The sequence below is a fragment of the Megalopta genalis genome, chromosome 12 (assembly GCF_051020955.1).
Source record: "Megalopta genalis isolate 19385.01 chromosome 12, iyMegGena1_principal, whole genome shotgun sequence".
Taxonomy (NCBI): domain Eukaryota; kingdom Metazoa; phylum Arthropoda; class Insecta; order Hymenoptera; family Halictidae; genus Megalopta; species Megalopta genalis.
Genome location: NC_135024.1, coordinates 1753117 through 1775000, shown reverse-complemented (window position 1 = coordinate 1775000; position 21884 = coordinate 1753117). Strand labels below are relative to the sequence as shown.

Sequence of the window (21884 nt, the reverse complement as noted above, 5' to 3'; positions counted from 1 at the left end):
TTTCTAATTTTTTGCCACGATTCGGAGGCAATTCGAAGGCCACGTGACATCGAGCATAGAAAAATGGATATAAATTGGCCAACTTCGAGTGACAATAACTCCGTGAAAAATCACCTTAGGATGATGACTCTTATTTTAAATTAAAGCCTGAAACTTCTACTTTCAGACACTGTACTGTGAATTTTAAGTCTGATGCATCCTCGCCATTGTGACCCTTTAAATGCGAGGCCATGTTTGTCATATCGAAAATTGCCAAGTTTGACGAATGGTCAACTTCGACTGACGATAGCACCGTGAAAAATCACCTTAGAACAATGACTCTTTTTTTGTATTAAAGCTTGAAACCTCTACTTCCAGATAATGTACCCGGATTTCAAGTTCCATGCGCCTTCGCTACTGTAACTCTTTAAATGCGAGGCCATGTTCGTCATATTGAATATTACATACTCGTCGAGTTCGACGAATTGCATGGACTTTGGACAATTTTTGTCCGATATACCGTTTACATTGGAACAAAGTTCGACCTTTTCCTTATAATATAAAAAAAAAGATACTCGGCTGCGATTTTTTCTCACAAAGTTACAGCAGTTTATAGTAACCCTTGCACGTCCTTCAATCTACGTTTTCTTTCTCTTGTACCTTTTCACGTGTATCATATACATATATGTATACATATATGTACAACGATTCGCAAGCAATTCGGAGGCCACATTACACGATTCCCAACCCACGTGAACCCTAAAGAGTTAAACGATCGCGGGGGACGGTTCGGCCGAGAACGGCCGAAAGGGAGAAAGCGAACAGAACAACGCCGGCTCTCGAGGAAATATCGATTAAGGTAGAAAGCAGGAGCGATCGATCATCGACGGTAATAAAGAGCTTCCGCTGGGGTGGAACGCTGTGTACGCGCGTGTCCCATTTAGCGCGTATCGTGGCCAGATTCGAGTATCTTCGTGTCATTACGTCGTGACGAGATCGGTGCGCGTGCGAGAGGGAGGCTGCTGTAAACGCAGGCATTTTTGGTCGAACAGAGGACAACCTTTTTCCTTCTGCCGTTACTAATTTAGCGTTCAAGATCGCACCGACTCGCTCGCGTTATTAGTAGATAGCGGATCATCGCGCAAAATTAATATGGAAAATATATGCAAACGTATGCAAAATGTATGCGCGATATCTGCGAAACAATGAACACTACTTACTGCAATTTACATCGATTCCGACAAAAATATGACTTTTAAAATTCTTTCCTGCGGAAATTATCGTGATCTGTTTTCGTAACGAGCTCCTCGTTTTAGAATACACACATTGTACTACTTCCGGTCATTAGCAAACTTGTTGACGGAAGAATGTATCAACGTATGCTCTAAACACCTATTTATATAATTTAATACTATCTATAATTAGTTTATATATAATTATTATACATAAACATGAATAATTATATTATTTATATTATAAATATAACTAATTATATATAATTATTTATAATTTAATACTATCTAATTAGACTATAATTTAACCAATCTGTAAGTCAGTCAGCTCGTCTCAGTCGTCTTTCCTGTACCTTGTCGGAACTCGCAATACAATCTGCCCAATACAGGGTGTCCCAAAAATGTCTCGCAATCCGAAAGTGGCGGGTTCCTCGGGTCATTTGAAGCAACCTTTTCCTTCGCAAAAATTTTCTCCGAGGCACCGTTAACGAGTTATTGACGAAAAACAGTGACCAATGAGAAGCGAGCTCAGCTGGCGCGAGACGACCGGGCCAATGAGCGGTACTGGGCTTCGTGCGCTGGTTGGCTGGGCCGCCTCGCGTCAGCCGTACTCGATTCTTATTGGTCACTGTTTTTCGTTAATAACTCGTTAACGGTGCCTCGGAGAACATTTTTGTAAAGGAAGAAGTTGCTTCAAATGATCCGAGGAACCCGCCATTTCCGGATTGCGAGACATTTTTGGGACATCCTGTATATTCTCAGCTTGCGTAAAAATTCTCTAACTTTTCTGCTGGATTGTCTGCAACAACGGACACGGAACGTTTCTGAATCGACGAACGCAACAGGAGGGAACGCTGCAGCTCTAGAACGCGTTTCCCTAGAACCGCGCTAAAGATGATCCGCCATTGTCTCTGCCGATCCTCTAGCAGCATCAGGTCCCAGGCTCTGGTCCACGTTGTAACCATCGCCAAGACTCCGTGTGGAATATCCTCGCGATATCTGCGAGGCAGACAGGTGGACAGGTAGGCGGGAAGAATCAGCCAGGTCGCCGGCATCGCTATTCCTGCAGGAAGATTATCGAGCATAGCCGGGCTGCGAGCCCCGAAGCGTTATCATAAATTCGTATTAAGTCTATCCGCGCGTCGCTACGCCCCTGGCCAATAGGAACGCGGAATTTGGGTCAGATGGCATCCTCTAATAAGCCCGCGCTCTAATAGGCTTACTTCGGGCATGCGGCCACGCCATGATGCACGATAGGATGACGTTCCGTATCTCTCGGACCAGATTACCAGCGTACTTGAAAGCTTATATGTGAGAACACGCGCCATGGATCTTTCCGGGCGCGAGCCAGCCGAAAGAGAGAGAGAGAGAGAGAGAGAAGAGGGTGGGTGGGAGGGAGAGAAAGAGTGAAGAAAGAGGGAAAGAAAAGAGAGAGAGAGAGAGAGAGAGCTGGAGAAAGAGAAAAAAGAGAGAAAGAAAAGAGAGAGAGAGATAGCTAGAGAAAGAGAAAAAATGAGAGGAAGAAAAGACAGAGAGAGCTCAAGAAAGAGAGAGAGCTAGAGAGAGAGAGAGAAAAGAGAGAAAGAAAAAAGAGGGAGAGGGTGAGAGAGGGAGAAAAGAGGCAGCCTCGGTTTTACGAGCTTGTCGCCTGGCCGTTAATCAAGTTTAAGGTACATCGCGCGTCCGGTTCACCAGCCGACCACCACGGTTTAACGACCTTGAACGGCATCCGGCATTTTTGCGTTCGATCCTGCAGTTTCTCCTAGATCATCCCTCGGAACTTCTGCCACGATCCCGATCCGTACAGTTTATATAATACATCTCGCTTGACTCATAGGTTAGGATAACGCGTTCGAACGCCGTGTCATAAATAACCTCCGTTTCTTTTAATCAAACATTATGTATTTTGCTCTATTTTTATTTATTTGCTCTACTATTTGCTGCGTCGGGAATTATTTACGACTCGATCTAATATACCGTGTGTCGAGAAATGATTTTAAGTCCCGGGAAATGAGGAATTCCTGAGGTCCGAAAATTGAGACTCCAAAATTGCAATCCGTGGCTTTGTTTACGAGTTATTGACGAAAAACAGTGACCAATGAAAGGCGAGCTCGATCGGCGCGAGGCGACCGAGCCAATGAACGAAATTAGCCTCTCATTGAAGGTTAGCTTCAAATCCGCGCGAAACAAATGATTTAGCTTCAAATAGTTACGATATAAGTGATATAGCTTCAAATTCAGGCGAAACAAACGAGTTAGCTTCAAATCCATGCGAAACACATGATTTAGCTTCAAATCAGTGCGATGTAGAAGGTTTAGCTTCAAATCCAAGCAAAACACATGATTTAGCTTCAAATCAATGCGATGTAGAAGGTTTAGCTACAAATCCATGCGAAACAAATGATATAGCATCAAACGCTTGGGATATAAGTGATAAGTGATTCTCATTGGCTACTGTTTATAATAATAATAATAACTCGTAAACAAAGCCTCGGATTCCATTTTCGCTGAGGAAAAAGTTACTTCGAATAACCTGACGAAACCTAGTATTTCCTGAAAGTTCCATAATTTTGGGACACCCTGTATTTGTAATTAATAAAACGGCTTTCTCCTTCGCGCGTTCTAGAATAGAAACCACGCGTTGTACCTTTTTACCTTTCGAATCCCAAAGCCTGCGTAATTATCGGGAATCGACGGATAAATCCCAACGCGATGTCCCATTCTGATCGAGCGCGTCGATCGTAGATCTCGATGATCCCTAGGATTCACCTTTTGCCGGACCACGTTTTAGACCGCCTTCCCCGCGCACGCTCGTTTGATCTACGAATTTAGCGGATTGCCTCTCCAGATCCTCCAGGATCTCCAGCTATAATTCAATAGGTTGCTGTCACGGGATCTTCAGAGAGATTAGCTTCGCCCGAGAAGCTTCGACGGGGGAAGGCCTGTCGGGTTCGTCGTGTATCGACTGTTGTGCTATGATTAGCGCCGTGAAACATGCAGAACCATCGCACAGTGGTCATTCACGGAGAGCAGGCCTGATCAGTGAGTCTCTTTGCCGCGGTAGAGGAAGCTCTTCGCGACGCTTCGAAAGAAAGTCGTTGCCTCGTGTGGATGAGGAAGTATTGGTGGTCCACGCGCTTATGATCGTTGCGAGGACAATTAGTCTGCGAAGAGAGAAAGAGTTTAGGGGGATCGTTGCAATTTATTATGTAATTATTTGTTACTCAATTTCGTTGTATCGGGTAATAATATTATACAAACATTAATAAAGATATTAATTATTATTATTATTATGTATTATCGTCTTAATTTATTATGTAAGTATTTGTTGCTCAATTTCGTTACATCGTGTAATAATATTATAAAAGCACTAATAAAAATTTTATCTATTATTATCGTGTCAATTTGTTATGTAATTATTTGTTGATTAATTTCCTTATATCGTGTAATAATATTATACAAACATTGATAAAAATATTTATTATTATTATTATTATTATTATTATTATTATTATTATTATTATTATTATTATCTATTAATATCGTTTCAATTTGTTATGTAATAATTTGTTGCTCAATTTCCTTATATTGTGTAATAATATTATACAAGCATTAATAAAAATATTATCTATTATTATCGTTATTATTATCGTTTTAATTTTGTATGTAATTATTTGTTGCTTAATTTCATTATAACGTGTAATGATATTATATACAAACATTAATAAGAATATTATCTATTGTTATGTATCGTAATATATGTTATATATTGTTATGTAATTATTAGTTGCTCAATTTTGTTACATCGTGTAATATTATTATAAAAATATTAACAAAAATATCATCTATTAGTCTCGTTTCAATCTATTATATAATTATTTGTTGCTCAATTTCGTTACATCGTGTAACAATATTACAAAAACATTAATAAAAACGTCTGCCCTTAATGAACGATTAAGCTACACATTGTGATCCGACTTTAGATTCGCAATCGGCGACCCGGAATAAAAGGGCCCAATATACCAATCGTCGCGAGAATCGTGCAACGATTTCATATTTCGTTCGCTGTTCGGTCTTTTCTTGCACCCTGGTGCGACGCGGACACAATCTAGGAGAGATCTACAAGATATCCGGCAGATATCCCGGGGCACCGGGGCATTCAGCTCTGAAACTGTTTCTTCGTTTTCTGCGATCGCCGAAGCGTTTTTCCCCGGGGTCAGGCGGAATTTAAGCGCGTCGACGCCGCGCCGGCTCCGGGGACGGACGTTTTTTCGTATAATGAGGATCAACTCCTTGTCGCCGAGGACGAGATAGCTCGTCTCATTCTCCCGGGCGGCGCAAAGCGACGGATTGCTCCACTCGGCATAAATCTGACGGTATTTTTACGATTACCGATAATCCGAGTGTCCCAAAGAACGCGGAGAGAACGAGGATCCGTTTTAAAAGACGATTTCAAAGAACCCTGTTCCGGCCCCACACTGTTCCCGCGCCCGTGTAACCGGAAGCATTCGCAGGAATGCGCTCTTTTCAGCCCTTCCTCCCCCTCCCTCCCATCTGGCCCCTTTAGACCACTCCTTTCAGGCTTAATCCCGCTGCGTAGGTGGAATTAACGTCTCTGATATACCTTCGAGATCACAGGCTTAGGGGAGACCGCCCTCGGGCGTCGGTCTCTAGATCGTTTCGCGATAGTTCTCCTCCCTCGGAAGATCCAGATCAACCGGCTCCGATTAATTGCGAAACTCCGAATCGGCTCCTCGATTTCACGGGTGCCCGTCCCCTCGCTTCGTCCCTGAAAAGTGGCAGAAGTTGCTTCATTGTTTTCGACGCTATCGTTTCAACCGAATCGCGGCCGCGATTTCTTTCGCGGCCACCTCGATTAACGCGCTTCTTCCACCGTAACGATCATGCTAATAGTGCGGATGATTTTTCTTTTCTGCATTTCTGCGTGCACTTTTATTCCTTGATTTTTCGATAACGAAACAATCGAAATCTTTTTCTGTATTTAGAAGAGATTAACACTTTGCATTCGAGAGGCGACTCCGAGGCGCCAAATTGCTATACTATTTTTCGTGATCATTGCAAGAGCATCGGACTCGTTTGTAATTAAAACATGAAACTGTTAAAATTGCATTGTACAGTGATGTTTCTCTAATTGACGCTCAGATTTTCCACAAAAGTGGACCATTTGGGAAGAGGAGATACGATTATTCGAGCCTTGCGGTTCGTTTTTATAGTCACGAATCGACAACTACTATAAAAAACGAGAAGCAAAACACGAATAATCGTATCTCCTCTCCCCAAATTGTCCATTTTTCTGCACAATCTGAGCATTAGTTAGGGAGACATTGCTGTACTTGCCGAAAGGCACGATTTCGTGCGCATAAATCGCAGGAAATTACATAAAGTAGAATTACTGTGGATCAGAAATCACGTTTTGCATTTCGAATTCGAATAGCTTCGAGTGCAAAGGGTTAATAATACGCGCACCTCGTAGATTATGCGTGGAATATTCAGTGTCCGATGCGTTATTATAATGCGAGGGGTTAAGAGGGTGTTTCAGTGGAAATTGCATTTTTATTTAAATCTCTTTGGCATTTTTTTTTTATGAAGAAACTATTGCAACAATCGTACTATGAACAATCAATCAGCTGTAACTTTTTTAATTTTGAGAAATCGAGCAGCAGAATTACTGTAGATCAGAAATCACGGTTTGGATTTCGAATTCAAATAGCTTCGAGTACAAAGGGTTAATAATGCTCGCTTCTCGTAGATTATGCGTGGAATATTCAGCGTCCGATGCGTTATTATAATGCGAGGGGTTAAGAGGGTGTTTCAGTGGAAATTGCATTTTTATTTAAATCTCTTCGGCATTTTTTTTATGAAGAAACTATTGCAACAATCGTACTATGAACAATCAATCAGCTGTAACTTTTTTAATTTTAAGAAATCGAGCAGCAGAATTACTATAGATCAGAAATCACGGTTTGGATTTCGAATTCAAATAGCTTCAAGTACAAAGGGTTAATAATGCTCGCTTCTCGTAGATTATGCGTGGAATATTCAGCGTCCGATGCGTTATTATAATGGAAGGGGTTAAGAGGGTGTTTCAGTGGAAATTGCATTTTCATTTAAATCTCTTTGGCATTTTTTCTTTGTTATGAAGAAACTATTGTAACAATCGTACTATGAACGATCAATCAGCTGTAACTTTTTTAATTTTGAGAAATCCAGCAGCAGTTCTTCGTGGACGTGTTTTCGAAGCTATATATTTTTTAAGAAAGTGTAGAAAAGAAAAAAGTCGACTTTTTAAAGGATCACATTAGAATAAGCCCACTTTCATGGGCGATCTCGTGCGAATTGATGCATATTTCAAGTGCGAATTGATGCATATTTCTAGTGCATATTGATGCATATTTCTAGTGCATATTGATGCATATTTCAAGTGCAACAATGATGCATATTTCAAATGCATATTGATGCATGTATCCGGTGCATATTGATGCATATTTCAAGTGCAACAATGATGCATGTTTCAAGTGCAACAATGATGCATATTTCAGGCGCAACATTGATGCATATTTCAAGTGCAACATCGTTGCACATTTCGACTGCAACGACGATACGTACTCGAAGTGCAAATTGATGCGTACTCGAAGTGCAACAACGATGCTTATTTCGAGTGCAACGCCGATGCTGAGATTCGTGGAACAATTCGCGGAACAATTATTTAGGCTCCCACGTTAACGTAAGAACAATGAATTTACTCGGGACAGTTTTATTTCGCGGAATAGTCCTGGATCGGCAATGCTGCTTCGTTCACCCGATACAGAAAACCGCCCCTATAGGAGAAACACGCGTATTGGATTTTACATATTCAATCATTCCGACCGGATTTATTTTATGCTTTTCCATGGACAATTTGATTTGCCTCTCGCGATAGCAAAAAAAAAACTCACCCCTATAGAAAACAGAAATGCGAACTTACGCATTTATTAAACAACGATCCCAATCATTTCGAACTGATTTATTTTATGCTTTCCGATGGACGATTTTATTTGCCCCGCTTGATAGGAAAGGCCGCCCCTATTGAAATACATGTTCGAGCTTATAAAACGCGGTTCCGATTCGTTTTTCGGTCCGACATATTCTATGCTTATGCATAATTTCGACGATTTCATCTCGCTCTGTCAATACGGGAACAACCACTACGGAAAATGGTCTCTTACGTATCCGTGTGTGTGTACCCGAATTTAGTCGCGTGAATCTTATTTCGTATTTGCCGAAACGAAATACACCCTTAACAACAGATTTGCGGAGCGCCGAAAGCAGCTGTTTTTATGTTAGTTTATAAAAGCTATAAGAATACATTTGTTTAGATTTTTAACGAGCGTTATTTTAATATTTGTCGCTAATTAGTTACATTAAATAAATAACTCGTAAATGTATCTTTGCAATCCGAATGATCGTAAATTAAAAAGTTAGCAACCTGGTATTTTTTATGTATTAAATAAATGATATTAAATGAATGATTTAGAAATAAATAAGTAAATAAGTAAGTAAACAAATAAATAAGTAAATAAATAAATAAGTAACTAAGTAAGTAAACAAATAAATAAGTAAATAAATAAGTAAATAAGTAACTAAGTAAGTAAATAAATGAATAAGTAAATAAGTAAGTAAACAAATAAAGAAGTAAAAAAATAAGTAAGTAAATAAATAAATAAGTAAATGAATAAGTAAAAAAATAAGTAAAGAAGAAAATAAATAAATAAGTAAATAAGTAAGTAAGTAAATAAATAAATAAGTAAACAAATAAGTAAATAAGTAAATTAATAAGTAATTACATAAGTAAATAAGTAAGTAAATAAATAAATAAGTAAATTAATAAGTAAAAAAATAAGTAAAGAAGGAAGTAAATAAATAAGTAAATAAATAAGTAAGTAGGTAAATAAATAATTAAATAAATAAATAAATAAATGAATAAACATCGTTTTCGCATTAATCAATGCGATCACGTCGACGATAAGGAATAACGGGTGCAGGTTGACGAATCGAAACGGAGGCGACAAATTTTCGATGTCCACGCAGCCGGAGGGCGCTTCGACAGCTCCGGAAGCTCGTTCCTGTCTCGATTAGTCTCGCGACGGTTCGTCCTTATATTCGCCCTTTGCCGGCGACGCGACGCGACGCGACTCGACTCGACTCGACGGGACACGGCGTCGTGTAATCGTAAATACCGGTGGGCGTCTGTTATCGATTAGTCGTGCGGAACTTGTAAAGGGTCGACGGTCAACGGTTTACACGGGCGAAATCTCGTCGGCGACGACGCGTTAATTGCTCGCGCATAATGCATCGACGGCGTTACACCTGCGCGAACGCGCCGAGGAAACTGTAATCCCGATTGTTAAGGTGGATCCCCATGGTAGTTGGCCGGCGCCGATCTTAAAACTTGTTACCGGCCCCGTCCGGCGTAAGCCGACGGAGTTTCGGAACTTTCAGCACGATTCTCTCCCGGCCCTTCGTCGAATATACCCGTTGTTCTCTCTTCTCTCGCGTGATCGCCTCGGCGAGTACGCTCGTTGAATGTACTGCGAAATTAGCTGTGTTTCCCTCGGCCGGAGAACCGTGCCGAGAGCGCGAAGACAGCTGTTTCCTTAGATAATTGTGTAATCACTGTTCTTCTTATCGTCGATCTTTCTTAGCGTTACTTATTCGATCAAGTAACTTATTCATCCGAATTCCAGTCTCTAGAAAATTATCGATCCGAGGTGCTGACAATTTATTACTTGATCGATTTACTAAATAAATATATAATATAATTATTATCGTATATATACAGGGTGTTCCAAAAATGTCTCGCAATCAGAAAGTGGCGGGTTCCTCGGGTCATTCGAAGCAACTTTTTCCTTTACAAAAATTTTCTCCGAGGCACCGTTAACGAGTTATTAACGAAAAACAGTGACCAATGAGAGACGAGCTCGGTTGGCGCGGGGCGACCGAACCAATGAGCGAAACTGGGCTTCGCGCGCTGGTTGGCTGGACCGCCTCGCGTCAGCCGTACTCGATTCTTATTGGTTACTGTTTTTCGTTAATAACTCGTTAACGGTGCCTCGGAGAAAATTTTTCTAAAGGAAGAAGTTGCTTCAAATGATCCGAGGAACCTGTCATTTCCGGATTGCGAGACATTTTTGCGACACCCTGTATATTCTCAGCTTACGTAAAAATTCTTTAACTTTCCTGTTGGATTTTCTGCAACAACGGACACGGAACGTTTACGAATCGACGAACGCAACAGGAGGGAACGCTGCAGCTCTAGGGACACCCTGTATATACCGATAAATGAATTCGGCAGTTCTAAAATCCAGTTGTCGAAACGAGAAAGACGTCGCGCGGAAGAGCGAACCAGCACGGAGACGTGCTAGAATGGAGACGTTCCGCCGATTCTCCGCGGAAATATTTTGTAGGGGTCGCCGAAAATTGGTTCGCCGGGTGGAAATCTGGCCGGTAAAAGTTGGCTCGCGTGCGTCGCGGTCGTTCGCAACGGTTGTTTCCGATTCGGCGGCGTTCAGCCGGAAACCGCGCGAGTTCTCGAACGGTCCCTGTCCGTGTGCCGGAGCCCAAGAGAGAGAGAGAGAGAGAGAGAGAGAGAGAGAGAGAGCTGCCGGTCGGATCGAATCGCGGCCGTCCGAAATCTACATCCATAATCGCCGGTATGAAATTCAAATTGGATCTTTTGTGAGCGGGTCCGGACCCGGGCGCGAACTTGCCCAGAACTTTTCCCCTGAAAGGAAACGCCGCGGAAAGTATGCGGCCGTACACTTCGCGGGCCGCATTCACCGCCGCGAACTCCAAATACTTGGAATACTTGAGCCACTTCTTGCATCCCCCCGGGGAAATTATAGAACGTCCTGGCCCGGCCACCCCCTCCGCCCCGGCCACCACTGCCGCTACGTCGATTTACAGTGCTTTTAGTCACGCTACCTCTCTCTTCTCCGCCGAACTCGGACAAAAGGATTAGTCCGGGACGGAGATCGGGACGCGATCTTAATTGCATTAGTTCGGACGATTTTCCGTGCGCTGATTTCTCGCCTGCCTCGCCGATCCCCGTGTCCAATCCGGCGGAATCGCTGGATCGATGCTGGCGAGGGCGATCGTGATCGTGATTCTGGAGATTCGTTCTATTTTTATTGCATTTTTATGTTATTTTTATTCTATTTTTATTCCATTTTTACTCTATTTTTGTTCTATTTTTGTTCTATTTTATTCGATTTTTATTATATTCTGGATTCGATTTTTACCCTATTTTGATTCGATTTTTCTTCTATTTTTAGTCAATTTTATTCCATTTTCCTTCTCTTGTTATTCTATTTTTATTCTATTTTTATTCTATTTTGACTCGATTTTTATTCTACTTTTTTTCCAATTTTATTCCACTTTTCTTCTATTTCTATATTATTTTTATTCTCCTTTTATTCCATTTTTATTCTATCTTAATTGTATTTTGATGCGATTTTAATCCCAATTTTATTCCACTTTTATTCTATTTTATACGGTGCAATAGTGTCGTCTCTTGGTCACAGCTTATTCCGAGGGTTTAAAAGATTACAGAAGCTTTGCGATTTTAATTTCCGGTTGGTCGATTTGGTTCGCGTTTGATCGAACTTTTTCACATTTTGCGTGTGTTGGACAGAAATATATACATACATATTCGTGGCAACTTTTGTAACGAATAGCAGATTTTTGGATAAAGTTCGCGCAATGGAGGGACACGCTATTGAAAAACCGCGATAAATGACTAGACTGCGGATTGTATGCATTTATAATAAAAATAGTTAGGTTAAATTTCAAACGATGAAGTATATATTGTAATATAAATTATTCGCGAAGCTTAAATAAATCCAGTCCTGGCAGTGTTATAAAATAATATACAATATTAGTCGCGTTTAGGGCTCGGTAGTTCTAGCGTTAACCCTTTGCAGTCGAAGCTATTTTAATTCGAAATCCGAAACATGTTTTCTGATCTATTGTATTCCCATTTTATGCAATTTATTGCGATTTATGCATGTGTGAAATTCAGCCTATTGACAAGTACAATACTTGAAATTTTAACAGTTTTTTTTTAAATATTTAATATATATATTTAATATAATATATAATATAATATAATATAATATAATATAATATAATATAATATAATATAATATAATACAATATAATATAATATAATATAATATAATATAATATTATATTATATTATATATACATATATACATATATATATATATATATATATATATATATATATATATATATATATATATATATATATTTAGTATATATGTATATTTAAACGAACCTGATACTGTGACAATTATTTTTAAAAATGGTACAGCAATTTTCACTGGCGCCTCAGTGTCGCCACCCAAATGCAAAGGCTATTTATAATTATTTATACATAAATAATGTTTATATGTTTTATATATTTTATATGTTGTATATAATATCTACCAAATATTCCGAGACATTCAACGCGTTAATAAGGCCCCGATGTTACACCCGTCGCCGGGCCCCCCTAATGTCCATCGAATGCATTCCAAATTCATCTACCTTCTCGACGAATCTCAAACGATTTCTCTTTGCCGGATTTCAGCCTGATCCACCGAGACACTAGGCCGGAGCCAGCGATAAGGTGTTCGACACTCCGCGGAGCAACCAGGCTGCCGTCGGCTCCTGATCATCGCAGCGAGGCCCGCCTGAGAACGGACCCGAAGGTGTTGGTGTTCGTGGAGACACTGTACTCCGTGCTGGGCAAGAACATCGCGGAGCTGCTCGTCTCTAATCGAATCAAGTGAGTACAGCTCGAGGAGACGGGACCGCGGCGGGACAGGAACCGCGCGCGGCCAGAAACGGGCACGCGTCGGCTCGGTTTCGCGGTCGCGATAACAGCTATCGCGGCGGGAAGCGCGTAAATCGCCCGAGGCGCGGAAATTTCGTAACGATAAATAGCTGCGCGCCTGTCGCGTCGTACGACGCAGCGGGTCGCTCTACGATTTTTACGCGGCTGTTCTCCTTTCTATTCGGACGGACAGTGATTTCTCCGGGAATTGCCGAACTTCGGTATTCTGGAATTCGCGCTGCGATATTGCTACGGCACTGTAATTCGTCGACGATGTAATTCTCCGTTGTACGACGGAGCCACGTGTGCTGCGGCACGCGACGCGTTTCCTTCGACACGAATCACCAAAAGGCAACTCATGATACAAGAAAACTCAGTGACATAAATTTTCCCGATTTTAGCATTTTGATATTGAATTGATTGTAGACACGTTGCTGACAGTTTTCTGGTTAGAATGAGACCAAACATGATATAGTTTGGACAAATATTTTCTGATTACAGTTTGATATAATTAGGATAAATGTTTCTGATTAAATAAGATCAGTCGCGATGTAATTGAATAAATATGGGCCGAAGCATGTCGTGTTTGGACTCATTTTAATTGGAAGAATCTCAGCAATGTGTTGAACAAATTTTCACGTATAAAAGGTTACAAATAAGAAAGTTAAGTCGTTGTTTTTACATTACAATGTACAGTAAAAACCGACTCGAAGAATAGCGATTCAGTATTCTCAGATCCGCGTGTTTCGATCCCGACCTTTGACATTTCTGAGAGAAACTTCCGCGTACCTCGACCTGCACCTTGGAGAAAAACCGTTCGCCTTGTTAGCGTTTCACGATTTCTGATTAAATAAGATCAGTCAGAAAGTAATTGAATAAATATAGACTGAATTATGTCGTGTTTGGACTCGTTTTAATTGGAAGAATCTCAGCAATGTGTTGAACAAATTTTCACGTATAAAAGGTTACAAATAAGAAAGTTAAGTCGTTGTTTTTACATTACAATGTACAGTAAAAACCGGCTCGAAGAATCACGATTCAGTATTCTGAGATCCGCGTGTTTCGATCCCGACCTTTGACATTTCTGAGAGAAACTTCCGCGTACCTCGACCTGCGTCTTGCAGAAAAACCGTTCGCCTTGTTAGCGTTCCACGGAAACGCCGAGAGGCCGGTGCCTAGCATTTTTTTCGGGGATTTTTTCGCAACCCCTGCATCCCGGGTTCTTCCTATATTCCATTCGGAATTCGGATATTCGTTCCAGGCGAAACGCGAATTAATTCCGCTGTATGTCCGCCAGGACGTGTGTGCGTGCGTGTGCGCGGGCGCGCGCGCTTTTTTTCCGTTCCTCCTTTTTCCTCGGTTTTTGCCGGCCGTCCGCAATAGCTGGTCTGTTTTCCGATAGCTTGTTCCCGCTATCACACGATACGCCGTCCATGAAGCGTAATTATTTTTCCGAAGAATCTGCTCGGTACGTTCGCGCAGGTTTCGCGGTTCTTTCGTCGATCCTGCGATCGTAGCGGAGTGGGATCGGAGCCTCGAAAATCTGGCGTAAATTATGCTGCTGATAATGAAAAATATCGAAACGAAAATATAGAAAGGATAAACGTAATCGAGCCAGAATTGCGCAGAATTGCAATTGAATTACTGAAGGAATTATAGGTACAAAAAGTAATTAAATTACATCGTAATTCGGATCGCCGTTCAATTATAAAGTAATTCGTTATCTAATTAAATTAGAAACTAATTCGATTACATTGCAACTTGCAATTCAGATCGCTGCTGAATTAAATTGCAAAGTAATGAAGTTCGCCATTGGATTCGATTACAAAGTAATTCAGATCGCCATTGAATTAAATTACAAAGTAATAAAGATCGCCATTGAATTAAATTAGAAACTAATTCAATTACATTGTGATTTGCAATTCAGATCGCCACTGAATTAAATTGCAAGGTAATAAAGATCGTTATTGAATAAAATTATAAGGTAATTCGGATCGCCATGGAATTAAATTAGAAATTAATTCAATTACGTTGTAATTCGTAATTCAGATCACCGTTAAATTAAATTACAAAATAATCAAGTTCGCCGTTGAATTAAATTAGAAACTAATTCAATTACATTGTAATTTGCAATTCAGATCGCCACTGAATTAAACTGCAGCGTAATAAAGATCGCCATTGAATTAAATAACAAAGTGATTCGGTACGTCATTGAATTAGAATACAAACTAATTCAATGAAATTGTAATTAGTAATTCAGACCGCCATTTAAACAACTTACAAAATAATTCAATTACATTGTAATTCGATTACATGATAATTCGTAATTCAGACCGCCATTGAATTAAACAGCAAAGCAATTCGATTACTGTTGTAATTCAATTACATCGCTGAGCTTTTCTCCGCAAATAGTTTGCCACGTTCCGCGCGATTTGTTTTCTGCAAATCGGTAGACATTCGATCCGGCACTGTAACGAAGCAACGAAGCAACGAAAATAGATCAACCTTCGCGTCGAAATCATTGTTAAAAATTTAGCAGCAAACTGTCGACATCTTGCGCCGCACGACGACGTTAGAACCGCGCGAATCGACGTAGTATTTCGCGCTTTAATATCCGCGCGATTATATCCCGTCTCTCGCGTCACGTTCGCCGAAATCATCACGTCGTCGAGTTTCCTCAACAAACCATTACATTACGTTTAACAAACCGTCGGAATATTCAAAAATATTTATACGGGAAGCCGGACGTTCCGCGCGCAGAGCACGCAGCCGGTTCCTGGCCTCTAAAGATAGGAGATCGCGCGCGTCCGCGAACGGATCGGCCGGGAGAAACAAAGTGGAAACGAACCTTCGAAGTTCCCTCTAGAAATAGACTCAGCCGTGTTTTATCAGGGCGTCGGTGAACTAGGCCGCCGGCAACAAAGTACGCGGCGGGCAATTAACGGCAGAAAGGGGCGGCCAATAAATCATAATCGTCGTCGTCGTCGTCGGCGGCGCGCGATTATTATCGTAACGCGACTTCTCAAAGGAGAGCCGGGGCCCCGATCGATCGTTAATAGAACACAAACAGGGCCGGGCTCGCGATCTTTGTGGAGAAAAGGTCGAAAGGACGAGACCGGGAATAATGGTCGCCTTTATTCCTGTATTTAAAAATGATCGGTCGTTTCCCTTCGGTAAACTTCGCGCCTTCGTTTTATCGGTGGGAAAAGTGAGAAAAAGAGCCGGCGAGGAAACGCTGGAGAACGTGAACGAGAGAGAGAAAGGAAGAGAGAGAGAGAGAGGAAGGGAGGGAGAGATTGAGAGAGAAAAATGAATTCTTCTGGAACGGGTAAGCCGGTTCGCAAACAGAGGTTCTGCGGACGCAGTTACAGTTTCGCGAAAACTGGGTCGTTCGCGTTTAACTGGCGACGAGTCTCTACTTGAAGTCGTTTCGCTTAATTGCTGTAAAATGACGCGTGAGTAGCTGCGTGTCCGAGTGCACTTGATTTTAACTCAGTTTAATCGCAGAGATTATTGTGCAGCTTCCAACGCCGCCTAAGAAGCGCGAGCTGCTTCTTTCTGGAATAATTTCCACCCGAAAACCTCGCCGATCCTTTGCGTTCGTCGCCTCGTGTTTCCATTATCCATATTCTTTCAGTCGAGGTTCAATTATTCTCTATAGACTTAATAATAAAATTTGTAACGATCCTGCTGTTTCACGAAGTAACTAACATATCTTCAATTCCGAATTACGAATCTTTGATAATTCGTAATGACTAAATGACTAAATGATGATGTTAGGTTCACGGAGTCTCCGTCAAAATGGCGGCTTTTTCGTTTTTCAATTTACGATTATTCTGATTACAAAGATACATCGATGAGTTATTTGTTTAATACATGTGTGATCTGCGGAAAATATTGCAATCACACTCGTTCAAAATCGGAAATAAATTATTTTTAAGGGTTCTTTTCACCCTTAACGCTCTAACTGTCACGCCGTATAACCTCGAAAAATTCGTAGAATTCAAGTAATATATTTAATCAAATTTGAATTGAAAAATCAAGTTGTTCGACAACAATTACTGTTTTCAATTCAGTTTATTTTATTTACACAGGGTGTGTTTCGTCTGACTCTCTACAGTGAAATATCTCGGAAAGGGTTGAAGCAACGAAAAAAATGTTTACACCAAAACTGTTCAGTATAAAACGATATCTTACATGGTATTAACAATATTTTCATTTATATAATAATTTAATTTATATAATATTTTTAAAGGTCAATTTGATGCTTTTAAATCTGGCCAAACAATTTCTTATTCCTGTCACGACTGTACTCGGTTAGACTGTACACCCTAAACAGATAAAAATCAGAAAAAACAACGGAATCGTTACTTCTATAAACTAATATAAAGCAGCCGCTTTCGGCGGTTCGTGAATCTGGCGCTAAAATTGACTAACCCGCGCGATAATAAAGCTGGCTCGGCCAGAAAATCGTACAAGAATTACCAGCCGAAGAAGTTTCATATCAGCGACGTAATAAATTATTGGCAGACGTGATTGACTAAACGAAGGCTCCGATAATCGATAGTCCTGCTCGATAACTGCCGCGGAACTTCCCCGAAGCCCGATGGCATATCCGAGGGGAGGCAAGAAGCGCGACTCACGAACTGGCAAGAATGGAATTAATAACGCAAAAGTGACGGCAATAACAGTAACGGACGGCGCGAGTTTCGTGAACATTTTCCCCGATGTTACCTGGAATTTCTTTTCTCATTAAGCCGCGCTTCGTTCGCGTCGCGCCCCGCGCCGTGTCAAGCAAACATTTTTATAGTTCGCGGATGGAACGCCGAAGGAACGCCGAAGCGTCTTCGCGTTAATTGGAAGAGCGCCGCGGCCGTGTCCGGCCGGCTCGCGTTTTCCGAGCGGTTCCATCGCGGTCCCCGCGATATTTCCCTCGAAAATAGCCGTGCAAACATCGAACCGCCACCCCTGCCGGCATGTACACGGCTTAACCGACGAGCAATCACGAAAACCATCGGCGGATTCGAGTCTCGTCTCCCCCCCTTCGCCAGAGATCGATCTATTCACGACATCCGCATTCATTAGGGGGAAAACCGGCAAAAGGGGTGGCCGTGAGGACGTTGAAAGGGTTGAGGGTGGCAAAGCCTGGTCCAGGGGACGGTGCACCGTCTGCTGTTTGCATTCCGAAAGTGTCCCAATGATCGAACAATATTTCGCAAACAGCCGATCGAACGTTCCGATGCGAAATCGGGTCTACGTATGAAATATTAGGGTGTCCCATAAGTTTCTTCCCTTTTTTTGATGCGAAATGAGTACACGATATTTTTTGTTTAAGATGGATTTATTATGATATATATGAACCGTTCTGTTCTATAACCTTCTTCCATCTCTCAGGAAGCCTCATTATGCCCTCTTTCCAAAATTGTTGAGGCTTATTTGTAAAATATTGTTCAAGGTGCGTTTTTATTTCGCTTACGAATTTAAACCGTTTTTCATGGAGAGAATTTTTTAACGAGAAGGACAAGTAATAATCGGGATGGAGCAATGTCTGGAGAGTACGGAGGATGAGGTAGAACGTTCCAATCGAACTGCAATCATTTTTGTCTTACGAACAACGCAACACGCGGTTTTGCGTTGTCGCGATGAAAAACGACGCCGCGTCGGTTCGCCAATTCTGGCCGTTTCTCTGCTATGGTGGCTTTCAATTCATCGAGTTGATTACAATATTTAGCCGAATTGATCGTTTCACCTTGAGAAAGGAGCTCGTGGTAGATTACGCCTTTCCAGTCCCACCAAACGCACGAAAGAACTTTCTTTGGATGAAGTCCTGACTTCGCAACAATTGAGGGACTATTTCCTTTTGACCAAGTTCGTTTTCGATGCACATTTTGGTATAAAATCCAAGTCTCGTCTCCAGTGACAAGTCTCTTTAGGAAAGGATTTCTTCCATGTCGTTGGAGAAGCAAATCGCTCGTAGAGACGCGGTTCATAAGGCTGGTGTCAACACCTATCGACGGTGTGGAACTTCGAATCGATTCACATATCTCATCTTGATTAAATGCTTATGTACCGTTGTCCTGGGTATGTTAGTGGCATTCGCTATCTCGCACACACTATATCGCGAATTTTCTGCGAGCATATCTTTGACAAGGTCCGCATCCTTCGCTGTTGGTCGGCCGCTGCGGTCTTCGTCTTTCAAATCAAAATTGCCAGCTCTAAATCTCTCAAATCAATTGCGGACTGTCCTAATAGTCGTAGAACCATCACTGTAAACAGTAAAAATCTCGTTTGCAGTGTCCTTTGCCCTATCACTTTTCTTAAAGCAATAAAGCATAACATGCCGCAAATGCTTATTTTGGCTATCCATATCGAACGGCGCAGAAAAAATTTGATAAGGAACTTTGTCACCAACGAAACATACTCTAAAAGAGCTCTGGGACGACTGCAACCGATACCCTAAACAGCCAAGAGATAAGCCTTCGTGTTTATATAAACACAGCCAGTTAAAGTCATTCGTAGCGCGGCGCGGAAGGAACTTATGGGACACCCTAATATAAATTGCAAGAGGACAGGAACATTTGTGTTTTTCTACTGTTTTAGATTTAAACAATCTAAATTTGACTTTTAAAATACAAGAGAAATATATTAATACACTGCTTGACAAAATTATAGCATAGGAATATTTTTGATAGAAATATTGGCCAACTTTGATCGATCTTAACTCCGCAAAATATAATTGCAGGATGATGACTTTTCGTTTCAATTAAAGCTTGAAACCTCTGCTTTAAGATAGTGTGCTACGAATTTTTAAGCTTGATGCACACTCACCACGGCAACCCTTTAAATGCGAGGCTATGTTTGCCAAGGTTATGTTCGTTACATTAAAAACTGCCAAGTTTGACGAAATGTACGGATTCTGTAAAATTTTTCTCGGGATTGCTGCTCATATTAGAATATAGTTCGGTCTTTCCTCTTTAATTCAAAAGCAAAGAAACTAAGCTGCGATTTTTTTACGCAAAGTTACAGCAGTTTAAAGTGACCCTTGCATTTTTGTCATGTACCACCTGCGTTATCGATAACTTTGCGAAAAAAAATCGCAGCAACGTTTCTTTTCTTCTATATTGAAGGGAAAGGATCAGACTTCGTTCGACCGCAAACGGCATCTCCGAAAAAAATTTTACGAAGTCCGTGCATTTCGTTAAACTTGGCCATTTTCGATATGACGAATATGGCTTTGTCGAACATGGCCTCACATTTAAAGGGTTACAGTTGGCAAGCATGCATCGAACTTAAAGTCTATAGTACACCATCTTAAAGTGGAGATTTCAAGCTTTAATTTGACATAAATATTAACATTCTACGATGATTTCTCTCGAAGTTACCGTCAGTCAAAGTTGGCCAATGTTTATCAAAAATTTCTCTATACTACAATTTTGTTGAGAGGAATATAAAAATGAAATTTACCATAATCTATAAGAAAATCGAAAGCTCTAAAAATCTACCATTTCTACCATTTCTTAGGATAAATTTTAACGTTCTAGTTTCAGTTTCATTAATTAAATCTCTTCGATTTCGTGGGCATTTAACGCGACAAACGACACATTCGTTCCAAGTTCAAATAAAAAAAGAATTTAAAAAACGAGTGTTATTATCTCCTGTTCTCATTTGATGCAATAACAGAATTAAACTAGTCTTATTTAAAAAAAGAAAAAAGGATTCAAGTCAATTAGACCAGTCTGAAAAAAGTTATTGTATCTTAAAAGGTGGTCGAATACTTGGGGCTGTAAAAATATCATCAATTGCACAATGCAAGTGCAACTAAGTGATGCGAATGCAAGCGAAACTAAAAAATTGACGCACCGAAAAACGCAGAACAATTGCAACATTTCGTTCGGGTATGGTTGCGTGGTGTCAGCTTCGAAGCGGAAACACGCCGGCGAAGGGTAGTGGTCAGGGTAGACGGAGATTCTTGGATAATCACGCAATAATGACCGACTAATAGGACGCGATGGCCGAACTGCGGCGAATTAGTCCACCGGAGACACTTTGGCTCCGGGTAACGGATAGGGGTAACGATAACCTCCCGTGCAACGACGGCGGACTGCATGAAGCGTCATAGGTGGATAAAGTGACAGTCGGAGTATGACGTAGAGGCGGCGGGGGCTGCGCCTGTGTGCGACGAGAGTCGCGTGTAACCCGAGAGGGCGAGCGCCACAAAAGGGGTGAGGCTGTTGCCGGCTGCCGGCTGCATCAGGGGGACCGGACGTTGCAACGACGTCCGCTGGAGCCGCGCTGGATGTTTATGTAAATTCCCAGTTTATTAACTGGTTTACGGAAATGGGAATTAAATAGGTGTTTATAGGCGGGCCCGGTGTAACGCGCCAGTTTGCTTTCAATGGGCTCGCGTCACCGCTCAACCAAGAACAATGGGAACTCTGCGGCCGAATGTCCGCGAAGATACGCCGCCAACGAAAGTATCTCGAACGCCGCGTTCGCCGAAAATTCGTCGCGTTTCAACCGGTCTTGCACTATGATTTTATATTAATGATATTAATGTGTTACGTTAGTAATCGATGGCATTAATATGTTACGTTAGTAATTAATGGCATTAATGTGTTACGTTAGTAATCGATGGCATTAATGTGTTACGTTAGTAATTAATGGCATTAATATGTTACGTTAATAATTGATGGCATTAATATGTTGCATTAATAATTAATGACATTAATATGCGACATTAATACTCGGACACCTTTCAAAACGGAATAAGCTTTACC

The 21884-nt window shown here is 41.1% G+C and overlaps 1 protein-coding gene and 1 long non-coding RNA gene across 3 annotated transcripts in view; one reads left to right on the top strand and one right to left on the bottom strand.

Moving 5' to 3' along the window:
• The window catches only part of sfl (N-deacetylase and N-sulfotransferase sfl), a 755463-nt gene that overhangs the window by 630440 nt on the left and 103139 nt on the right, over positions 1–21884 (top strand). For both annotated transcript variants that reach the window (XM_033485087.2, XM_033485086.2), the window contains one exon: positions 12862–13059. In XM_033485087.2, the coding sequence (XP_033340978.1) occupies positions 12862–13059 (198 nt within the window). The remainder of the gene's footprint in view (positions 1–12861; positions 13060–21884) is intronic.
• On the bottom strand, positions 3092–6059 carry LOC117228972 (uncharacterized). Its single transcript, XR_004492412.2, has 2 exons — positions 5836–6059; positions 3092–4375 (listed from the first exon to the last, which is right to left on the bottom strand). It is a non-coding gene; the product is annotated as an uncharacterized LOC117228972 (long non-coding RNA).